Source organism: Aegilops tauschii, chromosome 2, assembly GCF_002575655.3.
Source record: "Aegilops tauschii subsp. strangulata cultivar AL8/78 chromosome 2, Aet v6.0, whole genome shotgun sequence".
In the NCBI taxonomy this organism is placed as follows: domain Eukaryota; kingdom Viridiplantae; phylum Streptophyta; class Magnoliopsida; order Poales; family Poaceae; genus Aegilops; species Aegilops tauschii.
This window is the reverse complement of record NC_053036.3, coordinates 523,482,361-523,506,433: the sequence shown is the minus strand read 5'-3', so window position 1 is coordinate 523,506,433 and position 24,073 is coordinate 523,482,361. Positions and strand designations below refer to the sequence as shown.

General features: G+C 46.3%; 1 protein-coding gene across 1 annotated transcript; it reads left to right on the top strand.

The window, feature by feature from the left end:
• On the top strand, window positions 1–2,274 carry LOC109734913 (subtilisin-like protease). Its single transcript, XM_020294092.1, has one exon. It carries the CDS (start codon window positions 1–3, stop codon window positions 2,272–2,274), a length of 2,274 nt encoding a protein of 757 aa, XP_020149681.1.
• The last annotated feature ends 21,799 nt before the right edge of the window (window positions 2,275–24,073 follow it).

The window sequence follows — 24,073 nt, the reverse complement described above, 5'->3', positions numbered from 1 at the left end:
ATGGCAGCCTTCAGGATCGCCTCTCTCTCCCTCCTTCCCTTCCTCCTCCTCGCCGTCGTCGCCGCGGGGGAGGGCGCCGGCGATGAGCGCAGCACGTTCATCGTGCACGTGCAGCCCCAGGCGAGCCACGTGTTCGGCACGGCCGACGACCGCAAGGCCTGGTACAACTCCTTCCTCCCCGAGAACGTCCGGCTCCTCCACGCCTACCACCACGTCGCCAGCGGCTTCGCGGTCCGGCTGACGCGGCGGGAGCTCGACAAGATGTCCGCCATACCCGGGTTCGTCGCCGCGGTGCCCGACCGGGTTTACAAGCTGCACACCACGCACACGCCGCGGTTCCTCGGGCTGGACGCGCGCCAGGGCGGCAGGAACTACTCGGCCGGATCCGGCGATGGCGTCATCATCGGGGTGCTCGACAGCGGCGTCACTCCCGACCACCCCTCCTTCAGCGGCGATGGCATGCCGGCGCCGCCCGCCAAGTGGAAGGGGAGGTGCGACTTCAACGGCCGCTCCGTGTGCAACAACAAGCTCATCGGCGCTCGCGTTTTCGACACTGCCGTCAGTGCTGGGAACGGCACCACCTCTACCGGTGCGCCGCTGTCGCCGATCGACGAGGATGGGCACGGCACGCACACGTCGAGCACGGCGGCGGGAGCAGTCGTGCCAGGCGCCCAGGTGCTTGGCCAGGGGAGGGGCACCGCGTCCGGGATAGCGCCCCGCGCGCACGTCGCAATGTACAAGGTGTGCGGCCTGGAGGACTGCACCAGCGCCGACATACTCGCCGGCATCGACGCTGCCGTGGCTGACGGCTGCGACATCATCTCCATGTCCCTCGGCGGGCCGTCGTTGCCGTACCCCGAGGACAGCATCGCCGTCGGCACGTTCGCCGCCGCAGAGAAGGGGATTTTCGTCAGCATGTCAGCCGGCAACTCCGGCCCAAACTACACCACGCTGTCGAACGAGGCGCCCTGGATGCTCACCGTCGCCGCGAGCACCATGGACCGTTTGATCAGAACCAGGGTGCGCCTTGGGAACGGTCTCTACTTCGATGGCGAGTCCGTGAACCAGCCGGACGCTGCGGCGACCGTCTTCTACCCGCTGGTCTACGCCGGCGCGAGCTCCACGCCAGACGCGCAGTTTTGCGGCAACGGCTCGCTGGACGGCTTCGATGTCAAGGGCAAGATAGTGGTCTGTGAGCGCGGCAATGACGTCGGTAGGGTTGACAAAGGCGCCGAGGTGGTAAGAGCCGGAGGCGTCGGCATGATTCTGGCCAACCAGGCCATTGACGGCTTCAGCACCATCGCCGACGTGCATGCCCTCCCAGCGTCGCATGTCAGCTACCACGCCGGAGACGCAATCATGAACTACATCAAGTCGACGGCGAGACCGATGGCGCAAATCATGTTCAGGGGAACGGTCCTCGGCACGTCGCCGGCCCCGGCTATCACTTCCTTCTCCTCGCGCGGGCCAAGCTTGCAGAACCCCGGCATTCTGAAGCCCGACATCACGGGCCCCGGCGTTAGCGTGCTCGCGGCGTGGCCATTCCAGGTAGGTCCACCCTCGTTGGCCGGGAAGTACTCCGGGCCGACATTCAACTTCGAGTCCGGAACGTCCATGTCGGCGCCGCACCTCAGCGGCATCGCCGCGTTGATCAAGAGCAAATACCCGGACTGGTCGCCGGCGGCGATCAAGTCCGCCATCATGACAACCGCCGACAGCACGGACCGCTCCGGCATGCCGATAACCGACGAGAAGGGGACGGCGGCGGACCTCTTCGCCCTTGGTGCCGGCCATGTCGACCCGGACAAGGCCATGAACCCCGGCCTGGTATACGACATCACCCCGGCCGATTACATCGGCTTCCTCTGCGGCATGTACACGGGCAAGGAAGTCTCCGTGATCGCGCGCCGTGCAGTGGACTGCTCGGCCGTCAAGGTGATCCCGGACCGCCTGCTGAACTACCCGTCGATCTCCGTCACGTTCCCCTCGTCGTGGAACCCGATGACTCCGATGGTGGTTACACGCAAGGTGAGGAACGTCGGAGAGGCGCCGGCGGTGTACTACCCCCAGTTCGACTTGCCGGACAACTCTATGAACGTCACCGTCATGCCGAGCTCGCTGCGGTTCACTGAGGCGAACCAGGTGAAGGTTTTCAAGGTGACCGTGTCGCCGAGGAGCAGCGGCGATGCGGTGGTGGTGCAGGGAGCGCTCCGGTGGGTGTCGGACAAGCACACCGTAAGAAGCCCCATGTCCGTCGCCTTCGCCGGACACTAGAGCACGATCTGCTTGACAATATACGCCAACCTTTTTTTTTTGCGAGAGTACTATACGCCAAGTTGATGCTACCATCCCCCCCCCCCCCCCCCCCCCCCCAAAAAAAAAAAAAACCTTGATGCTACCTTTGTTTGTCAGGTTTTTGCTTCTTCTTATGGGTTAGTTCAACATGATTGGGTTGACATGATAATGTAATGGTGCGTGTTTGACATAATTTGCTGTGAACTATAGCATGTTTGCAGTACCTATTTTATTAAAATTATCTCGCAATTTGAAGGATTTGGTTACTTAATATTCGATTGAAATGGATATACAATAATTCTAAAAGAGCAGATTTTATTTATATTTCATAATCCTATCTAGTTTCACTCTGAAAATATATCTGAAAATTGTTGTAGCGGGAGATTCAATTAAATCATCTGGTAAAGAAAGTACCCATGCTTGCGAGTACAAATTAATATTCTGAGCTTTTCTACCACAATGGTATGCATGCTCAAACTTTTTATGGCGTAGTGTGTGTTCTTGGAATGGACATGACTAATGCCGTTTAGAAGTCAATAGTGTCTTTAATCACACATGGTTAAAGGATATAAGAATGTTTTCCAACATTATTATTAGATAATTGTTCGTGTGTTGTAATGGGCATAAATATTCTAGTACGTTAGCATGTGATTTATCTGCCCATATTAATTTGATTGTCTAGAAAAATTAAAACTAAATATTTGATAAAACACTTGTTTGGTAAGCACTTCAAAAAAACAAAATTTTATTTTGATAAGTACATAGAGGCAGGCACTTGAGGCAGTTTTCACTGAAAAAAACATATATGAGAAAAAAAGTAGAGAGGGAGGATGAACTATGTATGGTTGGACAAAGGAGCGAACCAACCTGTGGTTGGATGGTTAGAGGGACTGTGGTATCCCCAGCCCACCAGGATTCAAATCCTGGTGCTCGCATTTATTTCTGGATTTATTTCAGGATTTCCGGCGATGCGCATTCAGTGAGAGGAGACGTTCCCGTCGACGACGAGGTGACTACGGCGACTTCGTAAATTTCAAGATGATATGCCGGCTCAGTGTTTCGGAGATGGTTATAGGGGTAGGGTGTGCGTGTATGCGTTCATAGGAATAAGTGTATGCGCGTGTATATGAGCGCTTGTGTCTGTACTGATGTTAAAAAAAAGGTTGGACAAAGGAGAAGGGGACGACAGAATCATGCATTCTTTTTAAGATAAGAGAAGAGAGAAGAAAAGATATAAAGACTTGTCCCCTGAAACTAAGCTAGATGAAACCAGACATGGCCTCCAGATGCTCCATATCTCTCCCTCTGATGGCCTTCTGCGTGTCCGACACAATCCCAAGTATGCAAAGAAAAAACAAAGCCCAAATTTGAACAAATCGTATATGTGATTGAGTAATGAAGGGGGGTAAGAATTGGATGACACATGTGGTCGCTACTGGGGTCGACTCTGTAGAACTGCTCATGGACGGACTGGAAGAAAGAAGGACAGAGGGCGGGTAGGGTTTTCACTTTTTTTCTCATTTTATTTTACCCTTGTTGCTTGTACAGTTTTGGGCCCGGTTTTTTTTTATAAATGGGGTCAACTTGTTTAGGTTTTCGATCTGGTTTTCCTTATAAATTGAAACACAATTTTCTTTGAATGAGATTAAATTCAGGTAGGGACCCCTCTGTTAATTGTTAAAAAAATAGTGCAACTTTCACAATCTACTACTCCCTCCGTTTCTAAATATAAGTCTTTGTAGAGGTTCCACTATGGACTACATACGGAGCAAAATGAGTGAATCTACACCCTAAAATGCATCTACATACATCCGTATGTGGTCCATAGTAAAATCTCTACAAAGACTTATATTTAGGAACGGAGGGAGTATAATTCATGCATATAATGTTTAATATTCGTCCATTCATTGCAGCGAACCTCCAGTGGACAGCGCGGCAAGGAGCAAGTCTAACAGTATGCAAAGCCCTCTCCAGGGTGGCGACTGTGGAGCGAGGATCAGGCTTGGCCTCGAGAGCAGGAAGATAATTGCTTCCAGTCATAGGGTTTCCCTCTAGTGCCCGTACATGGAGGAATGGTGACCACAACTTTGGTGTAGTATCGTCAAATCTGAGTGTGGCATGGGAGGTCTTCAGAGTGACGGGCCCTGCTGCGGTGCGAGGGGAGGCGGCGGTCCTCACGGGGTTAAATTCTTCAAGGACAGTCTTGAGAGGGACGAGGAGGTCGACTCACAATGCTCCGCCTTCCCGGAGGGCGGATTCCATGGGTCTTTCCTTTTTGACGACCTTGTCTCCTGTGTCTTTTCCTTAGAGTTGCTTCGGTCTTGCTGAGGCTTGCTTTGGAGGGACCATTTATGTAGTTTGGTTGTGATGGCTTCAAACGATGGCGAGGATTCCCCATGGTCAACATCTTTGTTGTTGTTATAGAAACACCTTTCAACTAGGGGTATCCTTAATAGTGTTGTTAGTTAAATGTAAGTAGGGGTGTGTACGATGAGCATATAGATAAAGTCGATGTACGCAGACAAAGTGACATGGCGATGTATTTTAAATAACCTCAATCGCCTTGTGAGAGCATGACCTACGTCCTGTATGAGGAGATTCATCGAGAAGTGCTCGGCGCATGGAACATTTAGATCATCCGGTAAAGAAAGTATCCATGCTTGCGAGTACAAATTAATATTCTGAGCTTTTCTACCACATTGGTATGCATGCTCAAACTTGTTATGGTGTAGTGTGTTTTCTTGAAATGGATATTGCATGTTGTTGAACTTATCTTTTGCTGTGAACATGTCCATATTTTACCTAGAGAGCAGCACCTTGGGGTCCAGCAGGCGCATGGGATGCCCTGCTCTTTAAACTTATGCTTATTAGTGTTATTATCCTACTTATGCCTAGCTTAGCTGCCTGTTTTCATATTTTATGCTTTGTTCTTCATGTTCTTCTGCTGCTGTTCTTGTGTGATCGTCCTCTGTGAGTCTGTGTTGTGTGTTGTCAAATGGGTGGTAAATCCACCACATTTGAAAGAGGTAAGCATATCAAGTACTTACACACATCCAAACAGTTGTGCTTTTGCATCTGCTCACACCTAAAGAACAAACACATGCAACCAAACAAGTTGCACCCATTTGAGTCTTGATGCAATGCAGGCAACCAATCAACATGCATATAGGGCGTGTTTGGTTCAAGTTGTGAACAGTACCTGCATGGCATACACTTCTCATCCCAGCCCGGTTGAGCAAAAACAGGCCCTAATGCGCCATCTACAAGTTATTTGGTTGCCTGCATCTAGGGTCCCTGCATTAGGTAATACGCAATGTACTTTGTTTGCTTGCCTACATTAGCCCAAGCGGCACATGGACACGGTGTTTGGTTGCACGCATGAGGTATGATTAAGAGCTAGCACTTGCACTTAGCACACAGGGTTAAGAGCTAGCAGAGGAAGGAGGAAGAAATGCAGTGTGCGCCGGACCATGGCGACTGCGGTGGATAGTGGCTGTGGCGTCGTGTCCGACATGACGAGCATGGAGTCGAGGGCGAGCGACCCCGTCGGCAGCACGGCGAGCGACACCGTCGGCGAACTAGTTGCGGTGCTCGCGTAAAGACAGTCAACATAGGAGGAGAATGCAGTGCTCGCGCAATGGTATCGTTAGTGCGGTGGACGAGAGAGGAGGCCGAGATGATCGACGCCGGAAACGACTCCAATGTAGTAGGGTGAGAGAGAGGAGGCCAAGATGATCGACCCCGTCGGCGGCGCGACGAACTGCAGTGTGCACAGAGGCAGGGACACAAGAAAGCAGTGTGCGTGCCATTGCAGCGTCAATGCAGTAGGAGGACGACAGAGAGTAGGTCGAGATGAGTGACGCCGGAAACGACTCTAGTGTAGTAGGACATGGGCAAGGAGATCAAGGGGAAGGACTTCGGCATCGAGAGGGAGGAATAGGAGGGCTCTGAGCAGAGGACAGAGGAGCTCGACATGGCAGCATCAGTGCAGTAGACTGTTGTTCAAAGATAGATGAAGCTACGATCGTCGAGACAAAAAATTTACAACACGAATGTTGTGAGGAACTGCGAGATTAGAGTGTTGGTCAAAGGAAATTTCAAATGATCGATTGTGCGCGAAGAATTTGTCAAAATTCTTCCAGAATAGCTCCAAACGGAAACACGAAATTAAGAACTTACGACCGACGAAACTACGAACCAATCGCCTGAATGGAACCGTAGCATCGAGGTGCATCTTTTTTGTGTAGAGCTTACCTCGAATCGAAGCACCGTTGTGTAGATCAGAGGGACAAGGAAGAGAGGAGATTAGATAGAAGCTTACCTCATTGAGGTTGAGAAGACCTCAAGTAATCACCTCGCATCCCTCCCGTCTTCACTCCTGCAAAGTCCCGCTCGCTTGCCCTCGCCTCAACCTGGCTCGCAAGAAACTGCCGATCTGAGCGTTTCCAGCGAGTCAGGACCAGGGGTGCTTTAAGTTTCGTGCTATGCAGGCCCAACAGTGTATACAGGCAATCAAACAGGCCGGATTCTTCTCAGGAGGGTCTACGCGGTCTGGTCAAGGTGTATGTAGACAACCAAACACGTCTATATTGATATTTTTATATGCATATACTCAACTAGGCTCAATTGAGACAGGTATCCAAAGTGGAAAAGAAGATGCAGATAACCAGCGCATCCTTACACTTTTCGGGAACAAAGTTAGAGCATCTCCAACAGCCGCGCTAAACAAGCGTCGCGCCGCCAATTTGGCCATTTTAGCGCGCGCGCAACCTGCCGGGTGTCTCCAGCGGGCGTGCAATAACCACGCGCGCGGTATAAGGAGTTGGGCGCGCTGTCCGATTTACTATCTCGCGCGGTGTATTTGGGGCACCCGCTTCCGCGCGGGGCACACTCGAGCGCTCGCGCCGCACTCTCTCCTCTCCGCCTCCTACGCCCCGCGCGCGCCGGCGAACTACACCCCATGGACGCACGCGCCGGCACCCCGCTCACCCCATCCTATAGCCGCGACCCGTCCACCGCCGCCGCCGCCACCGCAAACCCTAGCGCGGGGGGCGTTGGCCTCGCCTCTGCCGGAGCTCCTCCGACCATCGGCCTCGCGCGCGGCCTCTTCATGCCGCCGCGGATGACCTCGGCGGCGGGTGGCATCGCTGTGACGCCCCCGATTCAATCGTACACTAATCATACACGCAAACGTGTACGATCAAGATCAGGGACTCACGGGAAGATATCACAACACAACTCTAAAAATAAAATAAGTCATACAAGCATCATAATACAAGCCAGGGGCCTCGAGGGCTCGAATACAATTGCTCGATCATAGACGAGTCAGCGGAAGCAACAATATCTGAGTACAGACATAAGTTAAACAAGTTTGCCTTAAGAAGGCTAGCACAAACTGGGATACAGATCGAAAGAGGCGCAGGCCTCCTGCCTGGGATCCTCCTAAACTACTCCTGGTCGTCGTCGGTGGCCTGCAAGTAGTAGTAGGCACCCGCAGTGTAGTAGGAGTTGTCGTCGATGGTGGCGTCTGGCTCCTGGGCTCCAGCATCTGGTTGCGACAACCAGGTAGAAGGGAAAGGGGGAAAGAGTAAGAAAAGCAACCGTGAGTACTCATCCAAAGTACTCGCAAGCAAGGAGCTACACTACATATGCATGGGTATATGTGTAAAGGGCCATATCGGTGGACTGAACTGCAGAATGCCAGAATAAGTGGGGGATAGCTAATCATGTCGAAGACTACGCTTCAGGCCATCTCCATCTTGCAGCATGTAGAAGAGAGTAGATGGTAAGTTCACCAAGTAGCATCGCATAGCATAAACCTACCCGGCGATCCCCTCCTCGCCACCCTGTTAGAGAACGATCACCGGGTTATATCTGGCACTTGGAAGGGTGTGTTTTATTAAGTATCCGGTTCTAGTTGTCATAAGGTCAAGGTACAACTCCAAGTCGTCCTGTTACCGAAGATCACGGCTATTCGAATAGATAAACTTCCCTGCAGGGGTGCACCACATAACCCAACACGCTTGATCCCATTTGGCCGGACACACTTTCCTGGGTCATGCCCGGCCTCGGAAGATCAACACGTCGCAGCCCTACCTAGGCACAACAGAGAGGTCAGCACGCCGGTCTAATCCTAAGCGCGCAGGGGTCTGGGCCCATCGCCCATTGCACACCTGCACGTTGCGTGGGCGGCCGGAAGAAGACCTAGCAACCTCCATTACAAAGGAAGTCACGTTACGCGGTCCAATCTGGCGCGCGCCGCTCAGTCGCTGACGTCACGAAGGCTTCGGCTGATACCACGACGTCGAGTGCCCATATCTTTCCCACGTAGTTGGTTAGTGCGCATAGACCAAATGGCCAGACTCAGATCAAATACCAAGAACTCGTTAAGTGTGTTATTTTGAAGTAACCGCGGACACCGACTAGGGCCAGGCCCACCTCTCACCTAGGCGGTCTCAACCTGCCCTGTCGCTCTGCCACAAAGATCCACCCAGAGGGCCGTCGGGACAAAGGTCCTTTCAGCCCCCAATCCGTGAATCACTCGCGGGTACTCCTCGAGCCGACCCGACTTTAGTCACCACATGTATCATGTATAAAGTATATAGTATATACCCGTGATCACCTCCCGAAGTGATCACGTCCCAGTAGTATAGCATAGCAGACGGACAAGAAGGCAGGGCCACAGATGGAATACTAGCATCCTATACTAAGCATGTAGGATTGCAGGTAAAGGTAACAACAGTAGTAGCAAAGACAGGCTATGCATCAGAATAGGATTAATCGGAAAGCAGTAACATGCTACACTACTCTAATGCAAGCAGTATAGAGAAGAATAGGCGATATCTGGTGATCAAGGGGGGGCTTGCCTGATTGCTCTGGCAAGAAGGAGGGGTCGTCAACAGCGTAGTCGGTCGGGGCACCAGCAGCAGCGTCGGTCTCGTAGTCTACCGGAGAGAAGAGGGGGAAGAAACAATGAATACAATGCAAACAGATGCATAACGATGCATGACATGACAAAGCGTGATGCTAGGTGTGCCCAAACGCAGTAGTAGGTGATACCGGCGAAGGGGGGAAACATCCGGGAAAGTATTCCCAGTGTTTCACGTTTTCGGACAGATGAACCGGAGGGGGGAAAGTTGCGAGTTCGATATGTTAGGGATGTGTGGCGGACGAACAGGCTGCGTATCCGGATTCGTCTCGTCGTTCTGAGCAACTTTCATGTAGAAAGTATTTTCATCCGAGTTACGGATTATTTTATATGATTTTCTAAAGATTTAATCATTTTCTGATTTTAATTATTTATTTAAATCCAACAGTATCCTGAACAGTGAATGATGACGCAGGCATGACATCAGAGTGATGTCAGCAGGTCAACTGGTCGGTTGACCAGTCAAACCGGACAGGTGGGTCCAGTGGGACCTACATGTCATTGTCTGGGGCAATAACAGGGGGTTTAGACTAACTAAATGGGTTAATTAGTGGGTGGGGCCCAGTAGTCAGTGACTATTTAGTTAATTAAATTAATTAATGAAATAATTAGCATTTTATTTATTTACAAAAATGTTTTAAATGACGCGGGCCCGCATGTCAGTGGTAGTAGCTGCCACATCAGCGCAGTTGACTTCGGTCAACGTGGCCAGTTGGGGCCCCTAGGCCCACAGGCAGTGACCCAGGGGGTGGGCCCCTGTGTGCCAGCTCAGCGGAGCCGCCGGAGTAGCTCCGGCGAGCTCGCGCGGAGCGGCCGAACGCCGGCAAGCGTCGGGATTCGCCTACGGGGCACCAAATCGGGCACGGGCAGGCTCTCTGGAACGGCCTCTTCGCGCCACGACCGATGGAGGGGAGCACGACGGCGAGGGTGGCAGAATGGTCGCCGGCGACGAGCGCGGCGGATGGCAGTTCGGGCGCGGACGGGGATCGTGCTACGGGGCGTTCGAACGAGGCGTGTCTGGGACCGAACAGACGAGCGCGTCGAGGCGCGTTGAACGGTGGAGGGGGCTTGGCCGGAAACAGCCGCAGACAGCGGTGGCGAGCGGCGGAGCGGACGCCGGAGTTCGGGCGTCAGTGGATCCAGCGCTAGGGGCACGGGAAGGCGTGTGCGCGTGCGCATTGGGTTCCTGGAAGCACCAGGAACACGATGCCGTGCTCACGCGAGCACGACGGAGAGCATGGCCACGGCGGCGAGGCGATCCGCGGCGACGTGGTCCAGGCAACGGCGACGAGGTAGCTACGGTGCGCGAGGGAGCTAACGAAGATGGGCGGGAGATGGGGGAGCTCACCGTGCGGCACGCAAGATGGCCCTTGGGAGTTTAGTAGCAGCAGAGTCGACGGCGCTCGTCGGAGACGCGCCGGGGATCCGAGGAAGAAGACGAGGCTGGGGCAGCGTTCGTGGGCGCCCGGCGTACTGCGGCTCGTCGGGGAGGCGTAGTCGAGGGAGGTGGAGCGAGCGGACACGTCGGAGAGGTGCGGAGGTCGCGGTGGCCGCGAGTTCTACGGCGGTGAGGCCATGGCGGCGCTCGGATGCGGTGGGATGGATCTGAGGGGAGAGGGAGAGGCGCAGGGACCGAGGGAAGAGTGGGGGCGAGTGGGAGATGGGATCGAGGAGGCGAGGGCGTGGCGATCTTATCCCCTCCTCGACGTCGGCGAGGGGGTCCGGCGGGGACACGCCCCTGTTCCGACCCTGGTCGAGGGAACAGGGAAGGGGAGAGAGCGACCGGAGGAACGGGTCGGGTCGGCCGGATGGGCCAGGTGGGCCGGCCTGGCTGCAAGCTGGGCCGTCTCGTCCAGGGGGGGTCCTTTTCTCTTCTGCTTTTGTATTTTCTTTTCTTTTATTTCTTTTCCTTTTTTGTTTTATTTAATTTAGGGCATTTACGTATTTTATAAAATTGTGTCTTCTACACCATAATTACCTATGCCATTTTTGGCACTGCCCGAACATTTTTGTTTCAACTTTTAAAAACTTTTGTTGTTTGACATATTTTGAATTTGACTTTTGAACGGGTTTTGAACTAACGAGAGTTTAGCAACAGTAAACAGAGATGACATGGCATCATTAGGAAAGTTTTACTGTAGCCTAATTATCCGGGCGTCACAATTCTCCTCCACTACAAGAAATCTCGTCCCGGGATTTAGGAGGGGAGTAAGGGGGAAGGGATTGGGTTATGAAAAATCTAACGGATCTTCTCGGTCTTGGTTGCTTTTCTCGAACAGGTCGATCCATTACATTGACGTCTTCATTACTCTGCTTCCAGCCATCATGATGAAGTCGGCATCCTTTCTTCGGGAACTCCATCGTACTTACGGAAGAATAAAGGGGGTATTTCGGAAGAACGGACCGCTACAATGTTTGCTTATCTAGTAGATAACATCAGGGAAGGTGGCGGAAAGTAACTCTCGAATTGAAACTTAAGACATTATCGAGAGCAGAGTGAGGAGGTATTATGGGAAATTTCGAGCGGGCAGGCAATCGTTCTGCCTGAAACAGGGCCTGAAAGGGGTTCAAAGCAATGGGAATAATTATTGTGTCCGATACCAGAATTGATGATCTCTCGGGAGGTGGCTCGTGAATTACATCCAAGGCCACGTGCAAGGAACAACCTTGGGAACGGGGGGGTACAGGAGAGTCAGGTTTCGATCCTGTGGAACTGTGGGTTATGGGCCCACCATGTGGGTTCAAAGTAGAAGAGCGGTGACCTCTTGCACGGTTATGATAGCAAGGCACGTCAGAGAACAACCTGTCAGTTATGTCGGCAACAACGTCGGTACCAAGGGCGAGGGACGAAGAGAACCATTTTCCTGCTCGTTGAACGAGGCGGACCAATAGGCAGAGTTCTCGTCCATCGGTGGTTACCGGAATGTCATCAACAATAGTATCAGGGTCTTACTGACAAAGTTGTACACCGAGGTGTTTACATGAGTAGCAGAATATTACTACTTAGATCATATAGATCCCAAGAAAGGTTAAACCAAACAATGGAAAGGAAAATATGAATATCAGATTAAACAGAACAATGGAAAGGAAAATGTGTTTAAACACATATTTCAGGGGTATACCTTCTCAAGGACAAAAAGGGCATGATATCCATGCCAGGATACAAAGCAGAAAACCATTTAGGTAAGGGGAGAGGAAGTTCATGACATTACCCGAACAACAGTGTTTGATAATCGATAAAGAAAATTTGGCATGGTGCTTCAAATGTTCTTATCGTGATCAGAGTACCACAGACATGCTTCGAGATAGCATTGACATGGTCTTCATGCAAAGGTCAAAATTCAGATGCATGAAGGATCCATCAGGAACAACTTGTAGAATAAGTCTTATAGTTTCCTCATAGAAGAATGGCTAACCTTGCTAAAATGGAAACTATAACAATAGGTCCTCTGGCCAGGTGTGCTAGGCATGACATCACCTTATCGGGTTAAAGACCAATGTTGTAACTCTTGGAAATATATTCCAACCATCATATCAGACCGAAGTTCAGATTCGATATGCGTCAGGATACCTCAGACTCAGGATGCCTGAGAAGAAAAGGGTGCGACACAATTTGACGAGAAGACATCGTAAGATTCTCGGGAAATGAACTATGGAAGCGAGTTCCGAAAACAAGAGTTCATCAGTAAACCATGGAGAGGATGAGGAGATGGCTGGTGAACTCAGCGACAATTCGTCGAAAATTCCCAAAAAGATGGATTTCCACAATTATGTGATCAAGGAGTTAACATTTGTCAGATCAATGACATAATGATGTATGTTCGAGGAAAACATCCTCAGTTAAACATTTGATGAAAGGTGCACTCGAAATATGGGTTGGGTTGCACAGCCAATGTCGGAATGACGATTTAGCAACCAACACACCAAATTGGAATTATTGTCCATTAACTCCGAAGCAATATGGTTGCTAGAGATAATAAATTCTCACAACAGAGTTCACTTATTGGTATTCCGGTTGGAACACAGGGACCAAGAAAGAATGGTGATGGTGAGAAGTATCACTATTCCAAGAATTCTTAAGAGGTGGGGCATTCCCATGACACTCTCGACATAACAGATGGTAATACTCCAAGGTAGAACACAACATAAGCTGGATGGCAAGGAACCCAAGGTGTAATACAAAACACGAACAAGTTTGTGTTGGAGGGAAGGCAAGGATGTTGTCGATGGTAACTCAAATTACCAAGGGACAAGGGTGGTACTTATCATCATGAATTTGATTGGTATCTTGGAAGGATTCAAAATGTCGATGATGACCACGACACATTTGTCGAGAGATTACCTGAAGATGTAATCGATCAGCGATGACATCAAGTCAAAGGAATGATGAAGCGAAAGGTTATTGGAACCTCGGGTACGGCACAAACTTGAAACCAAGCTTGTGGTTCAAGGCAAATGTAGCGACCCGACCCGAATGGATCAAGTCTCTGTGCTTAAGTGTCATCCCTGGATCGGTATGCTGACACACACAGTACTCGAGGATTTATAACAGAGGTAAATCACATGCATAAAGTAACGTAAATACTATTACCTCAATCCAAAATAGCGGAAATAACAGGGTTGTGGATTCCCATCAACACCAACGGCAAAGTTGAGTGTAGAAATCGTAACCCTAACGTATCACTTACTCGTCGTAAGAATCCTGCAACATGAAACGTTGCAGCCCGAAAATGGGTCAGCACATGGAATATGCTGGCAATGTAACACATAGAGAGTAATGAACAGAATAATGCTATACTACATGCATATATGGCTGGTGGAAAAAGCTCTATGGTTATAATGTTTTTGCGAAAAGCCAATTTTTCCCTACTTCAAAGGAATAAATTTTATTTAACTATCATGGTGGTTGTGAAACATTGAGATGGTTGACAGCATCTCAATCCCAATTAAGAACGTGATTTAACCCAAATCAAATTTAAATTAAGTAACATGATGAGATCAACGGGATAATCCAAGAACTAGATACTCAAGATGTCCATAACCGGGGACACGGCTAATCATGATTAGTTTGTACACTCTGCAGAGGTTTGCGCACTTTTCCCCACAAGACTCGATCTCCTCTGTTGGATTACTCGCACTACATGGTGTTTGAGTAACGGATGACCGAGACACGGTCTTTCAGAAGTGTTTGCACCTTACGTATGGGTAGACAGTTACACCTACTTTCTCCTACATCTGCTAGTCTACCACTGTAAGAGTTCACACAACTTAATCAACTATGCTAGAGCCCATAATAGCTTGCGGCTGCACACGGAAGTTTCTAGCATGAATAATCTTATGATCCCTTTGAACCTGGGTGGCGGTCCAAAGAAAAACAGGCAATCCTGGAATACCCAGGTACCTCAATCCACCCAGATGTGAGTTTTAGTTGCCACCTTAGGTAAACCATTAATTAACAATCTCACATCTGTCATGGAAATCTCTCAAACCCAATCCACGTCTACGAGCATAGCATGGCAATATAATAGCAACGTAGAAGTAACTCCCAAGGGTTTGATAAATAAAACAGGTAATAGGTACTACCTCAACTACTTCCCAATACCCACAATTTAATTAGATCCTAACCATGCAATGTTTGAGGATTGATCTAATGCAATAAAAACTGGGTATGGAAAGGTATGATCAAAGTGTTACTTGCCTGCAATGTTGATGAAGATGATTCGCACTCAATACTCTGGATAGATCTACTCGTCACACTCAGGTCAATCTATCGAGAGCAAGCAATGGTAACCACACATAAGCAATCACTCAAAAGATCAGAAAGAACGAGAAAAACAATTCGGAAAACTTCAAAACCAAGCAAATAACTCTTGCAACATAAGACAATTTCTAACAGTACCAAAATTATGTGAATTTGGCCTTATCAGAAAGTTTAGGTCAAGAGCTTCGATTAGCAAAAAGAATCAACTCAAACGGAGCTACGAAACTTAAGTTATGAACAAAAGAATTTTAAATATGAATTTGAACAAATTTCAAATTTTGAAAATTGCAAAAAGTTGACGTGACAGGTTAACTGGATAGGTGAAAACAAGACAAAACCATAGGCGCTGGTTTCATCTAATTTGGATGAACGAGTAAAAAGTTATGGCTATTTGAAAAATCAGGGCCAAGCTGTTTTGCAGAAGAAAAAATAGCTACGGCTAAAAAAAATAAATTTATGTCTAACGTATTTACAGAGAACGAATAAATATACCTAAAAACGACTTCGGAGTGTGCAGACAACTTCCAAAAGTTCCGCCGGAGAGGAGAAATATATTTTTAGCTAGTCAAACCAAAATATTGATTTAACCCGCAATGGATAAATTTTTTGGAGGCTCTATGTGTCTATATTTATAGGTGGAAAAGAGGTTTAGGGGTTAAAGGCTAGGCAATGTGGGACTAAACGTAGACGTAATTAAACGAAACAGAGGAGAAAAGACGCGCCTCGGATGGGCCTAAAGCTTCGGCCGGCCGCGCGTGTACACGGGCTGCAGTTTTTTTTTTAACAAAAATCGGTGTAAGTAAAAAAAAAGAATAAAAGGCTGGCTGGGCCCGGCCCATGTAGGAGAGAAGAAAAAAAATGGGGCGCCCGCCGGTACTATGATGTGCATCTGGGCGGCAGTTAGTGATGGGCCACATGTACAGTTTTTGTTATTTGTTTTTAAATAGAAACAGAAGGAAAACCGAATAAAGAAAAATACAATAAAATATTTATATAGGCATATTATATATCAAAATTTTCATAAAAAGATTTTCTACAACATGCACATTTTTCTAGCATCAAATAAAATATAAAAAAATTCAGATAAAGCAAAGAGTGCTACTGCTGCACTAAAACCTCATAAAAATCATTTTAAAAATACCAAAATGATTTCAAATTAATTGTTCTCCAATTTTATGATGTAGGGAATCATGTTACCCTATTTTCCATATATTTTATTTTTGGAGAAAAATAATTTGAATAAAACCCAAATAACTCCAAATTAAAAATAATTTCCAACAGGACTTTGAATTTGATCCTTTGAAACTCCCAACTCATATTTCATATGTTTTGAAGAAGTCATTTTATCTTCGCTCGTGAAAATCATGGAGTTGCATAAAGTTTCAGAATTGGAAATATTCTCAAATGAAATTCAAATATTTTCAACACCCCTTGTCATTTAAATAAATGGAAGAAGTCATGTCACCTTCTCTCCAGGGTTTTGTGGTGAAAAGAATTTGAATTCATGGAGATCATAACAGCAAATTGAAAGTTTGGGAAAGTCCTTTTATTCCCTCTCATTTAACTTTCAAAAGATTTCGAATTCACTCACTTTCAGTCAATCAATCAAACAATCAATCCAATCTATCTGTTTATTATAACATTCCAAAATTTAGAATTTTGGGATGTTACAAACCTACCACCCTTAAAATGAATCTCGTCCTCGAGATTCGGAGAGGCTCGCAATAAATAGGTTAGGTTTGGGGTCTTCTCAAAATCCATCGATCATCACAGAGGGTCTGGGGTGCTACCACCCTTAGAAGCATTGTTATTGTTCCATCAAAACTCATATACTCCATCCTTATTCTTGACGGGGCGGTCTTCTCAAATTCTCGGAAAAATTCCTTCTCTGGGCTCTTCCGGTAGTGGCATAACCTTTTCCTCAATACTTCTGTCCTTTCATCTTGGTAAGGTTGTTCCGAGACTGGGTCTTCTTAGCTGACGGGTCAGGCGCCAATACTAAACAACTATCGATATCTCATGGTGGTCTTCCAATTATGGTTTCTCCTGCAGGAAATGGGTCTGGGTTGATCCTCACCGTATAACCTATGGTTGGCAACAACTGTCGTGTACAAGGGAAACATTCTTATACCATTCTAAGGTTCAAGCAAGGTTTGATCGTCGTCTCTCTACTATAGGTAAGTCACTCAGATTTACCATCCCGTATAGCAAAGCGAATAATAAGAGTAAGTCGGTATGGTGATCAATCCATCCCGCACCCAAATCATTACCTTGTATATGGTTTAGCGAATCTCGCATTCTAACACTCGGTCATCCTCGCAAGCATTGCCGAATTTCTCTTGTCGACGAACCAAGTTCGGATAAATCCATGGATTCTGCAAGCCAAACAAACATCTATCGTTCCTTCCCAACCCTCAGGTTTTGCGTAACTCCTATAAGATCGTCTGTCGATAAAAATCGTAACTTCTTCCAGGGTCTTGCCTTCAGCAAGAATATGCTTGCTTCTTGGCAGGTCCTGGGGCCTGTGGGTTATGGCCCATCTCATCACTGGTAAACCTTGAACTCATCATCGGGCAATTGATCCTTAATCCAACATCCAACTTCCTAGTATTCTTAAATCCATCCAATTGTACTGTCTTCCTTCCTTCTATTGGCACCAAACTAGGACATGATTATTCAGACTCATCATGGAATTCCATTGATCCATATTTCCAACATCATACCTCCTTTATATCCAATAGTAATTTATCTCTTCATCCTCGTGAGATATCCCACATACCGAGATAAAAAAAACTTATACTTATGAAGTCCATACTCCACTTCGTGGAACATCATTATCCTTTCCAGGGTCAAGCGTCCTTACAGGGGAATATTGGCCATCTCTGCATGGCACTTCTTCAACTGGGAAACGTGAAACACATCATGAACTCCTGACAGTCCTTCGGGTGACTCCAGCTTGTTGGCCACTTCTCCCATACGCTCCAAAACTTGGTATGGTCCTACAAATTTCGGGGCTAACTTTCCCTTAACTCCAAATCGTTTAACTCCTCGCAGAGGGAACACATGAAGGCATGCTCTGTCTCCAATTTCATAGACTACCTCCTTACGTTTTTGAGTCTGCATAACTCTTATGTTTGGACTGAGCTACCTTCAGTCTATCTTGAATCAACTTAACATTCTCTTCTGACTCCTTGATCACATTTGGTCCAAACAACTGACGGTCTCCAACTTCATCCCACATCAACGGTGTCTGGCTCCTTCTCCCATACAAAGCTTCAAAAGGGGCCATCTTCAAACTGGCTTGGTAACTGTTGTCGTATGAGAACTCCGCGTAAGGTAGATTATCATCCCTACTAGATCCATAAACTAGCACACACGCTCTCAACATGTCCTCCAGAATCTGATTGACTCTCTCGGTCTATCCATCTGTCTGCGGATGAAAGGCTGTATTGAACTCTAGCCTAGTACCCAAACTCTGGTGCAGCTGATTCCAAAACTTTGAGGTAAACTGTGTTCCTCTATCTGATATGATGGTCCTCGGAACTCCATGCAGACATACGATCCTGGTCATATATATCTTGGCCAACTTCGCACTTGTATAGGTGGTTTTCATTGGGATAACGTGAGCCACTTTGGTCAAGCGAATCAACTACTACCCAGATAGAATCATATCCCGTTCTGGTTCTGGGAAATCCGGTAAGGAAATCCATGCCAAGCTTATCCCACTTCCATTCGGGTATCGGCATAGGCTGTAGTAATCCTGCTGGCTTCTGATGCTCTGCCTTTACTCTCTGGCATACATCACCTACGACTACATACTCCGCAATATCCTTCTTCATACCAGTCCACCAGAAACGCTCCTTCAAATCCAAATACATCTTGGTGTTTCCAGGGCGAATCGAGTATGGTGAGTCATGAGCCTCCTGAAGTATTAACTTCCTGATCTTTGCATTATTGGGCACATATACACGGTCCTCGAACCATAAGGTGTCGGGCTCATCCTTACGAAAATCCTTGGCCTTTCCTTTGCTCATTCTCACTTTTATCTCGGCAATCTCTTTGTCATCCTTCTGAGCTTCACGGATCTTTCCCAACAATGTAGACTGAACTTCCATTGCTGCAACAAAACCTTTGGGAACAATCTCCAACCGAAGTTCCCTGAGATCCTCTGCTAACTCCTTTGGTAATCCTCCGCTTATGAGGGTATTCGTCCTTGTTTTCTTTATGGTTGTGTCCTATTTCTCCACAAAGCTTGCATGCGCACGTTTTCTTCATATCCTTCCCATAAGGCCTCAACTTTTGGGACACAAGCCAAGACTTTACCAAAGTCCACTTAAATTCCTTCCAAGTGGTTACTCCTTGCCATCCATTGATGGTTTGGTACATCCTCTACCAGGTTAGTGGCACCTCTTCCAAAGCATTGAAGAGCATGTTGGGTCATATCCTTCCCGGCTATAGGGTTATTCTCCATGTGATCCTCCATGTTCTGAATCCATCGGTCCGTCTCCAATTGACTCATTGGTCCAGAAAATACAAGCTCATCTCCCTTCATCCTCTATTGGGTCCATGGGTTTGGGGTGAGATAAGAGAGATAGAGGGGGATACACACAATACAAACAATAGTTTTGAATAGATAGGTTTTTACCGTGGCTGTCAGAAAAACATCAAACAAATGACAGCTCACAAACGTCGCATCTAACGTAGGCATATAACAGGGGTTGGGTCTTCTAGAGGTCAAAAATCTTCAAAGTCGCCAAACTCTTGAAATCTTGTTCATGTCTCCGATGGGCTTCTTCCAATCATGCTTGCCCTTCTCAAGTTCTTTTGCCAGACCCTCTCTGTTGACGCGAAGTCTCTCGTGGCGTCCTTTAATAATTGCGTTCCAAACTTCTGGGTCTCAACATCCTTGACATGAACCATGATCCTACTGTCCTTCAGTTCCTGACGAATCTTTGATGTCTCAAGGTTTTGCTTTCCCAGCTTGGCTACTTTCAGTTTCTGGGTTCTGAGTTCTTCATGAAACACTTCTTTGCCAAATACAGCTTCCTGCAGGTCCATCCTAAACTTCTTGATGTAATACTCCAGATCCTGGTGATACACCGGTCTAAAGTTAAAACTTCATCTTGCTGATAGGTGCTCCATCAGTTTTCTACCATCCAATCCTTCCATGCATCTGCATGCTTAACTCCGCACGGTGACAATAGCATAAACGGGTAATAACACCATGGTCAGCCGTGTCTATGCCCATGTTACTGCCATGAGCTTTCATTCCATAATTGATATCTCCTGCCTTAGGGTTTCCTTGACAAAACATTGAGTTTCTAACTCTCCATGTTTCGGTCTTTCTCCGATACACCTTGCTCTCGAGTATTGACAGCTTCCATAGTCTGCCAAGTTCCATAAGGGTAACCTTCCTAGGTCATACACATCTGGCAATTCTTCAGAGCCTTCAAATTCTCCCAGTCTTCGGAATCTTCAACCGTTGTAGTTTCCATTATCATAATGCATGGTAAAATCCTCTTCATTCCGAATGGTCTTAGTTGTCTGATATCCTGTACTTCTTGAAGTGGTCTTATCCGTTGAATCCTCGAGTGGTCCAAAAGGAAAAAGGGTATGGTCTCACTTAAAGGGAATATTTGAATAAGCTCAGAAAAGGAGAGAGGTAAAAGATCTTTTTAAAAAGGAAAGTTTTAGGGAAAATCCTTCCTATGGGCTTGCCAGTTTCTAGGGTCACGTCCTACAGTCAACATGTGCTCTGATACCATCTTGTAGCGACCCGACCCGAATGGATCAAGTCTCTGTGCTTAAGTGTCATCCCTGGATCGGTATGCTGACACACACAGTACTCGAGGATTTATAACAGAGGTAAATCACATGCATAAAGTAACGTAAATACTATTACCTCAATCCAAAATAGCAGAAGTAACAGGGTTGTGGATTCTCATCAACACCAACGGCAAAGTTGAGTGTAGAAATCGTAACCCTAACGTATCACTTACTCGTCGTAAGAATCCTGCAACATGAAACGTTGCAACCCGAAAACGGGTCAGCACATGGAATATGCTGGCAATGTAACACATAGAGAGTAATGAACAGAATAATGCTATACTACATGCATATATGGCTGGTGGAAAAAGCTCTATGGTTATAATGTTTTTGCGAAAAGCCAATTTTTCCCTACTTCAAAGGAATAAATTTTATTTAACTATCATGGTGGTTGTGAAACATTGAGATGGTTAACAGCATCTCAATCCCAATTAAGAACGTGATTTAACCCAAATCAAATTTAAATTAAGTAACATGATGAGATCAACGGGATAATCCAAGAACTAGATACTCAAGATGTCCATAACCGGGGACACGGCTAATCATGATTAGTTTGTACACTCTGCAGAGGTTTGCGCACTTTTCCCCACAAGACTCGATCTCCTCTGTTGGATTACTCGCACTACATGGTGTTTGAGTAACGGATGACCGAGACACGGTCTTTCAGAAGTGTTTGCACCTTACGTATGGGTAGACAGTTACACCTACTTTCTCCTACATCTGCTAGTCTACCACTGTAAGAGTTCACACAACTTAATCAACTATGCTAGAGCCCATAATAGCTTGCGGCTGCACACGGAAGTTTCTAGCATGAATAATCTTATGATCCCTTTGAACCTGGGTGGCGGTCCAAAGAAAAACAGGCAATCCTGGAATACCCAGGTACCTCAATCCACCCAGATGTGAGTTTTAGTTGCCACCTTAGGTAAACCATTAATTAACAATCTCACATCTGTCATGGAAATCTCTCAAACCCAATCCACGTCTACGAGCATAGCATGGCAATATAATAGCAACGTAGAAGTAACTCCCAAGGGTTTGATAAATAAAACAGGTAATAGGTACTACCTCAACTACTTCCCAATACCCACAATTTAATTAGATCCTAACCATGCAATGTTTGAGGATTGATCTAATGCAATAAAAACTGGGTATGGAAAGGTATGATCAAAGTGTTACTTGCCTGCAATGTTGATGAAGATGATTCGCACTCAATACTCTGGATAGATCTACTCGTCACACTCAGGTCAATCTATCGAGAGCAAGCAATGGTAACCACACATAAGCAATCACTCAAAAGATCAGAAAGAACGAGAAAAACAATTCGGAAAACTTCAAAACCAAGCAAATAACTCTTGCAACATAAGACAATTTCTAACAGTACCAAAATTATGTGAATTTGGCCTTATCAGAAAGTTTAGGTCAAGAGCTTCGATTAGCAAAAAGAATCAACTCAAACGGAGCTACGAAACTTAAGTTATGAACAAAAGAATTTTGAATATGAATTTGAACAAATTTCAAATTTTGAAAATTGCAAAAAGTTGACGTGACAGGTTAACTGGATAGGTGAAAACAAGACGAAACCATAGGCGCTGGTTTCATCTAATTTGGATGAACGAGTAAAAAGTTATGGCTATTTAAAAAATCAGGGCCAAGCTGTTTTGCAGAAGAAAAAATAGCTACGGCTAAAAAAAAAATTATGTCTAACGTATTTACAGAGAACAAATAAATATACCTAAAAACGACTTCGGAGTGTGCAGACAACTTCCAAAAGTTCCGCCGGAGAGGAGAAATATATTTTTAGCTAGTCAAACCAAAATATTGATTTAACCCGCAATGGATAAATTTTTTGGAGGCTCTATGTGTCTATATTTATAGGTGGAAAAGAGGTTTAGGGGTTAAAGGCTAGGCAATGTGGGACTAAACGTAGACGTAATTAAACGAAACAGAGGAGAAAAGACGCGCCTCGGATGGGCCTAAAGCTTCGGCCGGCCGCGCGCGTACACGGGCTGCAGTTTTTTTTTTAACAAAAATCGGCCTAAGTAAAAAAAAGAATAAAAGGCTGGCTGGGCCGGGCCCATGTAGGAGAGAAAAAAAAAAGGGGCGCCTGCTGGTACTATAATGTGTACCTGGGCGGCAGTTAGTGATGGGCCGCATGTACAGTTTTTGTTATTTGTTTTTAAATAGAAACAGAAGGAAAACCGAATAACGAAAAATACAATAAAATATTTATATAGGCATATTATATATCAAAATTTTCAGAAAAAGATTTTCTACAACATGCATATTTTTCTAGCATCAAATAAAATATAAAAAAATTCAGATAAAGCAAAGAGTACTACTGCTGCACTAAAACCTCATAAAAATCATTTTAAAAATACCAAAATGATTTCAAATTAATTGTTCTCTAATTTTATGATGTAGGGAATCATGTTACCCTATTTTCCATATATTTTATTTTTGGAGAAAAATAATTTGAATAAAACCCAAATAACTCCAAATTAAAAATAATTTCCAACAGGACTTTGAATTTGATCCTTTGAAACTCCCAACTCATATTTCATATGTTTTGAAGAAGTCATTTTATCTTCGCTCGTGAAAATCATGGAGTTGCATAAAGTTTCAGAATTGGAAATATTCTCAAATGAAATTCAAATATTTTCAACACCCCTTGTCATTTAAATAAATGGAAGAAGTCATGTCACCTTCTCTCCAGGGTTTTGTGGTGTAAAGAATTTGAATTCATGGAGATCATAACAGCAAAATGAAAGTTTGGGAAAGTCCTTTTATTCCCTCTCATTTAACTTTCAAAAGATTTCGAATTCACTCACTTTCAGTCAATCAATCAAACAATCAATCCAATCTATCTGTTTATTATAACATTCCAAAATTTAGAATTTTGGGATGTTACAGCAAAATGATATGATGAGGAAGATCGACGTAAGCTTAGCTCATCATCGAAAATCGTGCTCCGGGAAGAAGGACCAGGTAGCACAGTTAAAATTTAGCACGATAAGGATATAGCCAATCAGGCTAGGAATGACTTGAAGGAGTATTAAACTCATAAGCAACGAAAATTACTTAGAGTTATCATATCGGAGCGCGGAATCGATTCACTTATCGATGTTCTCGGTTGACGACAACCCAGAACCCATGGAGTCACTATGACAGGGAAGGTACTACTTCATCAGAAATTCATAAGATATATCCTCGAGATACCATGGGGGTAATACAAAGAAGGCAGATCAAAATAGAGGTTCGGC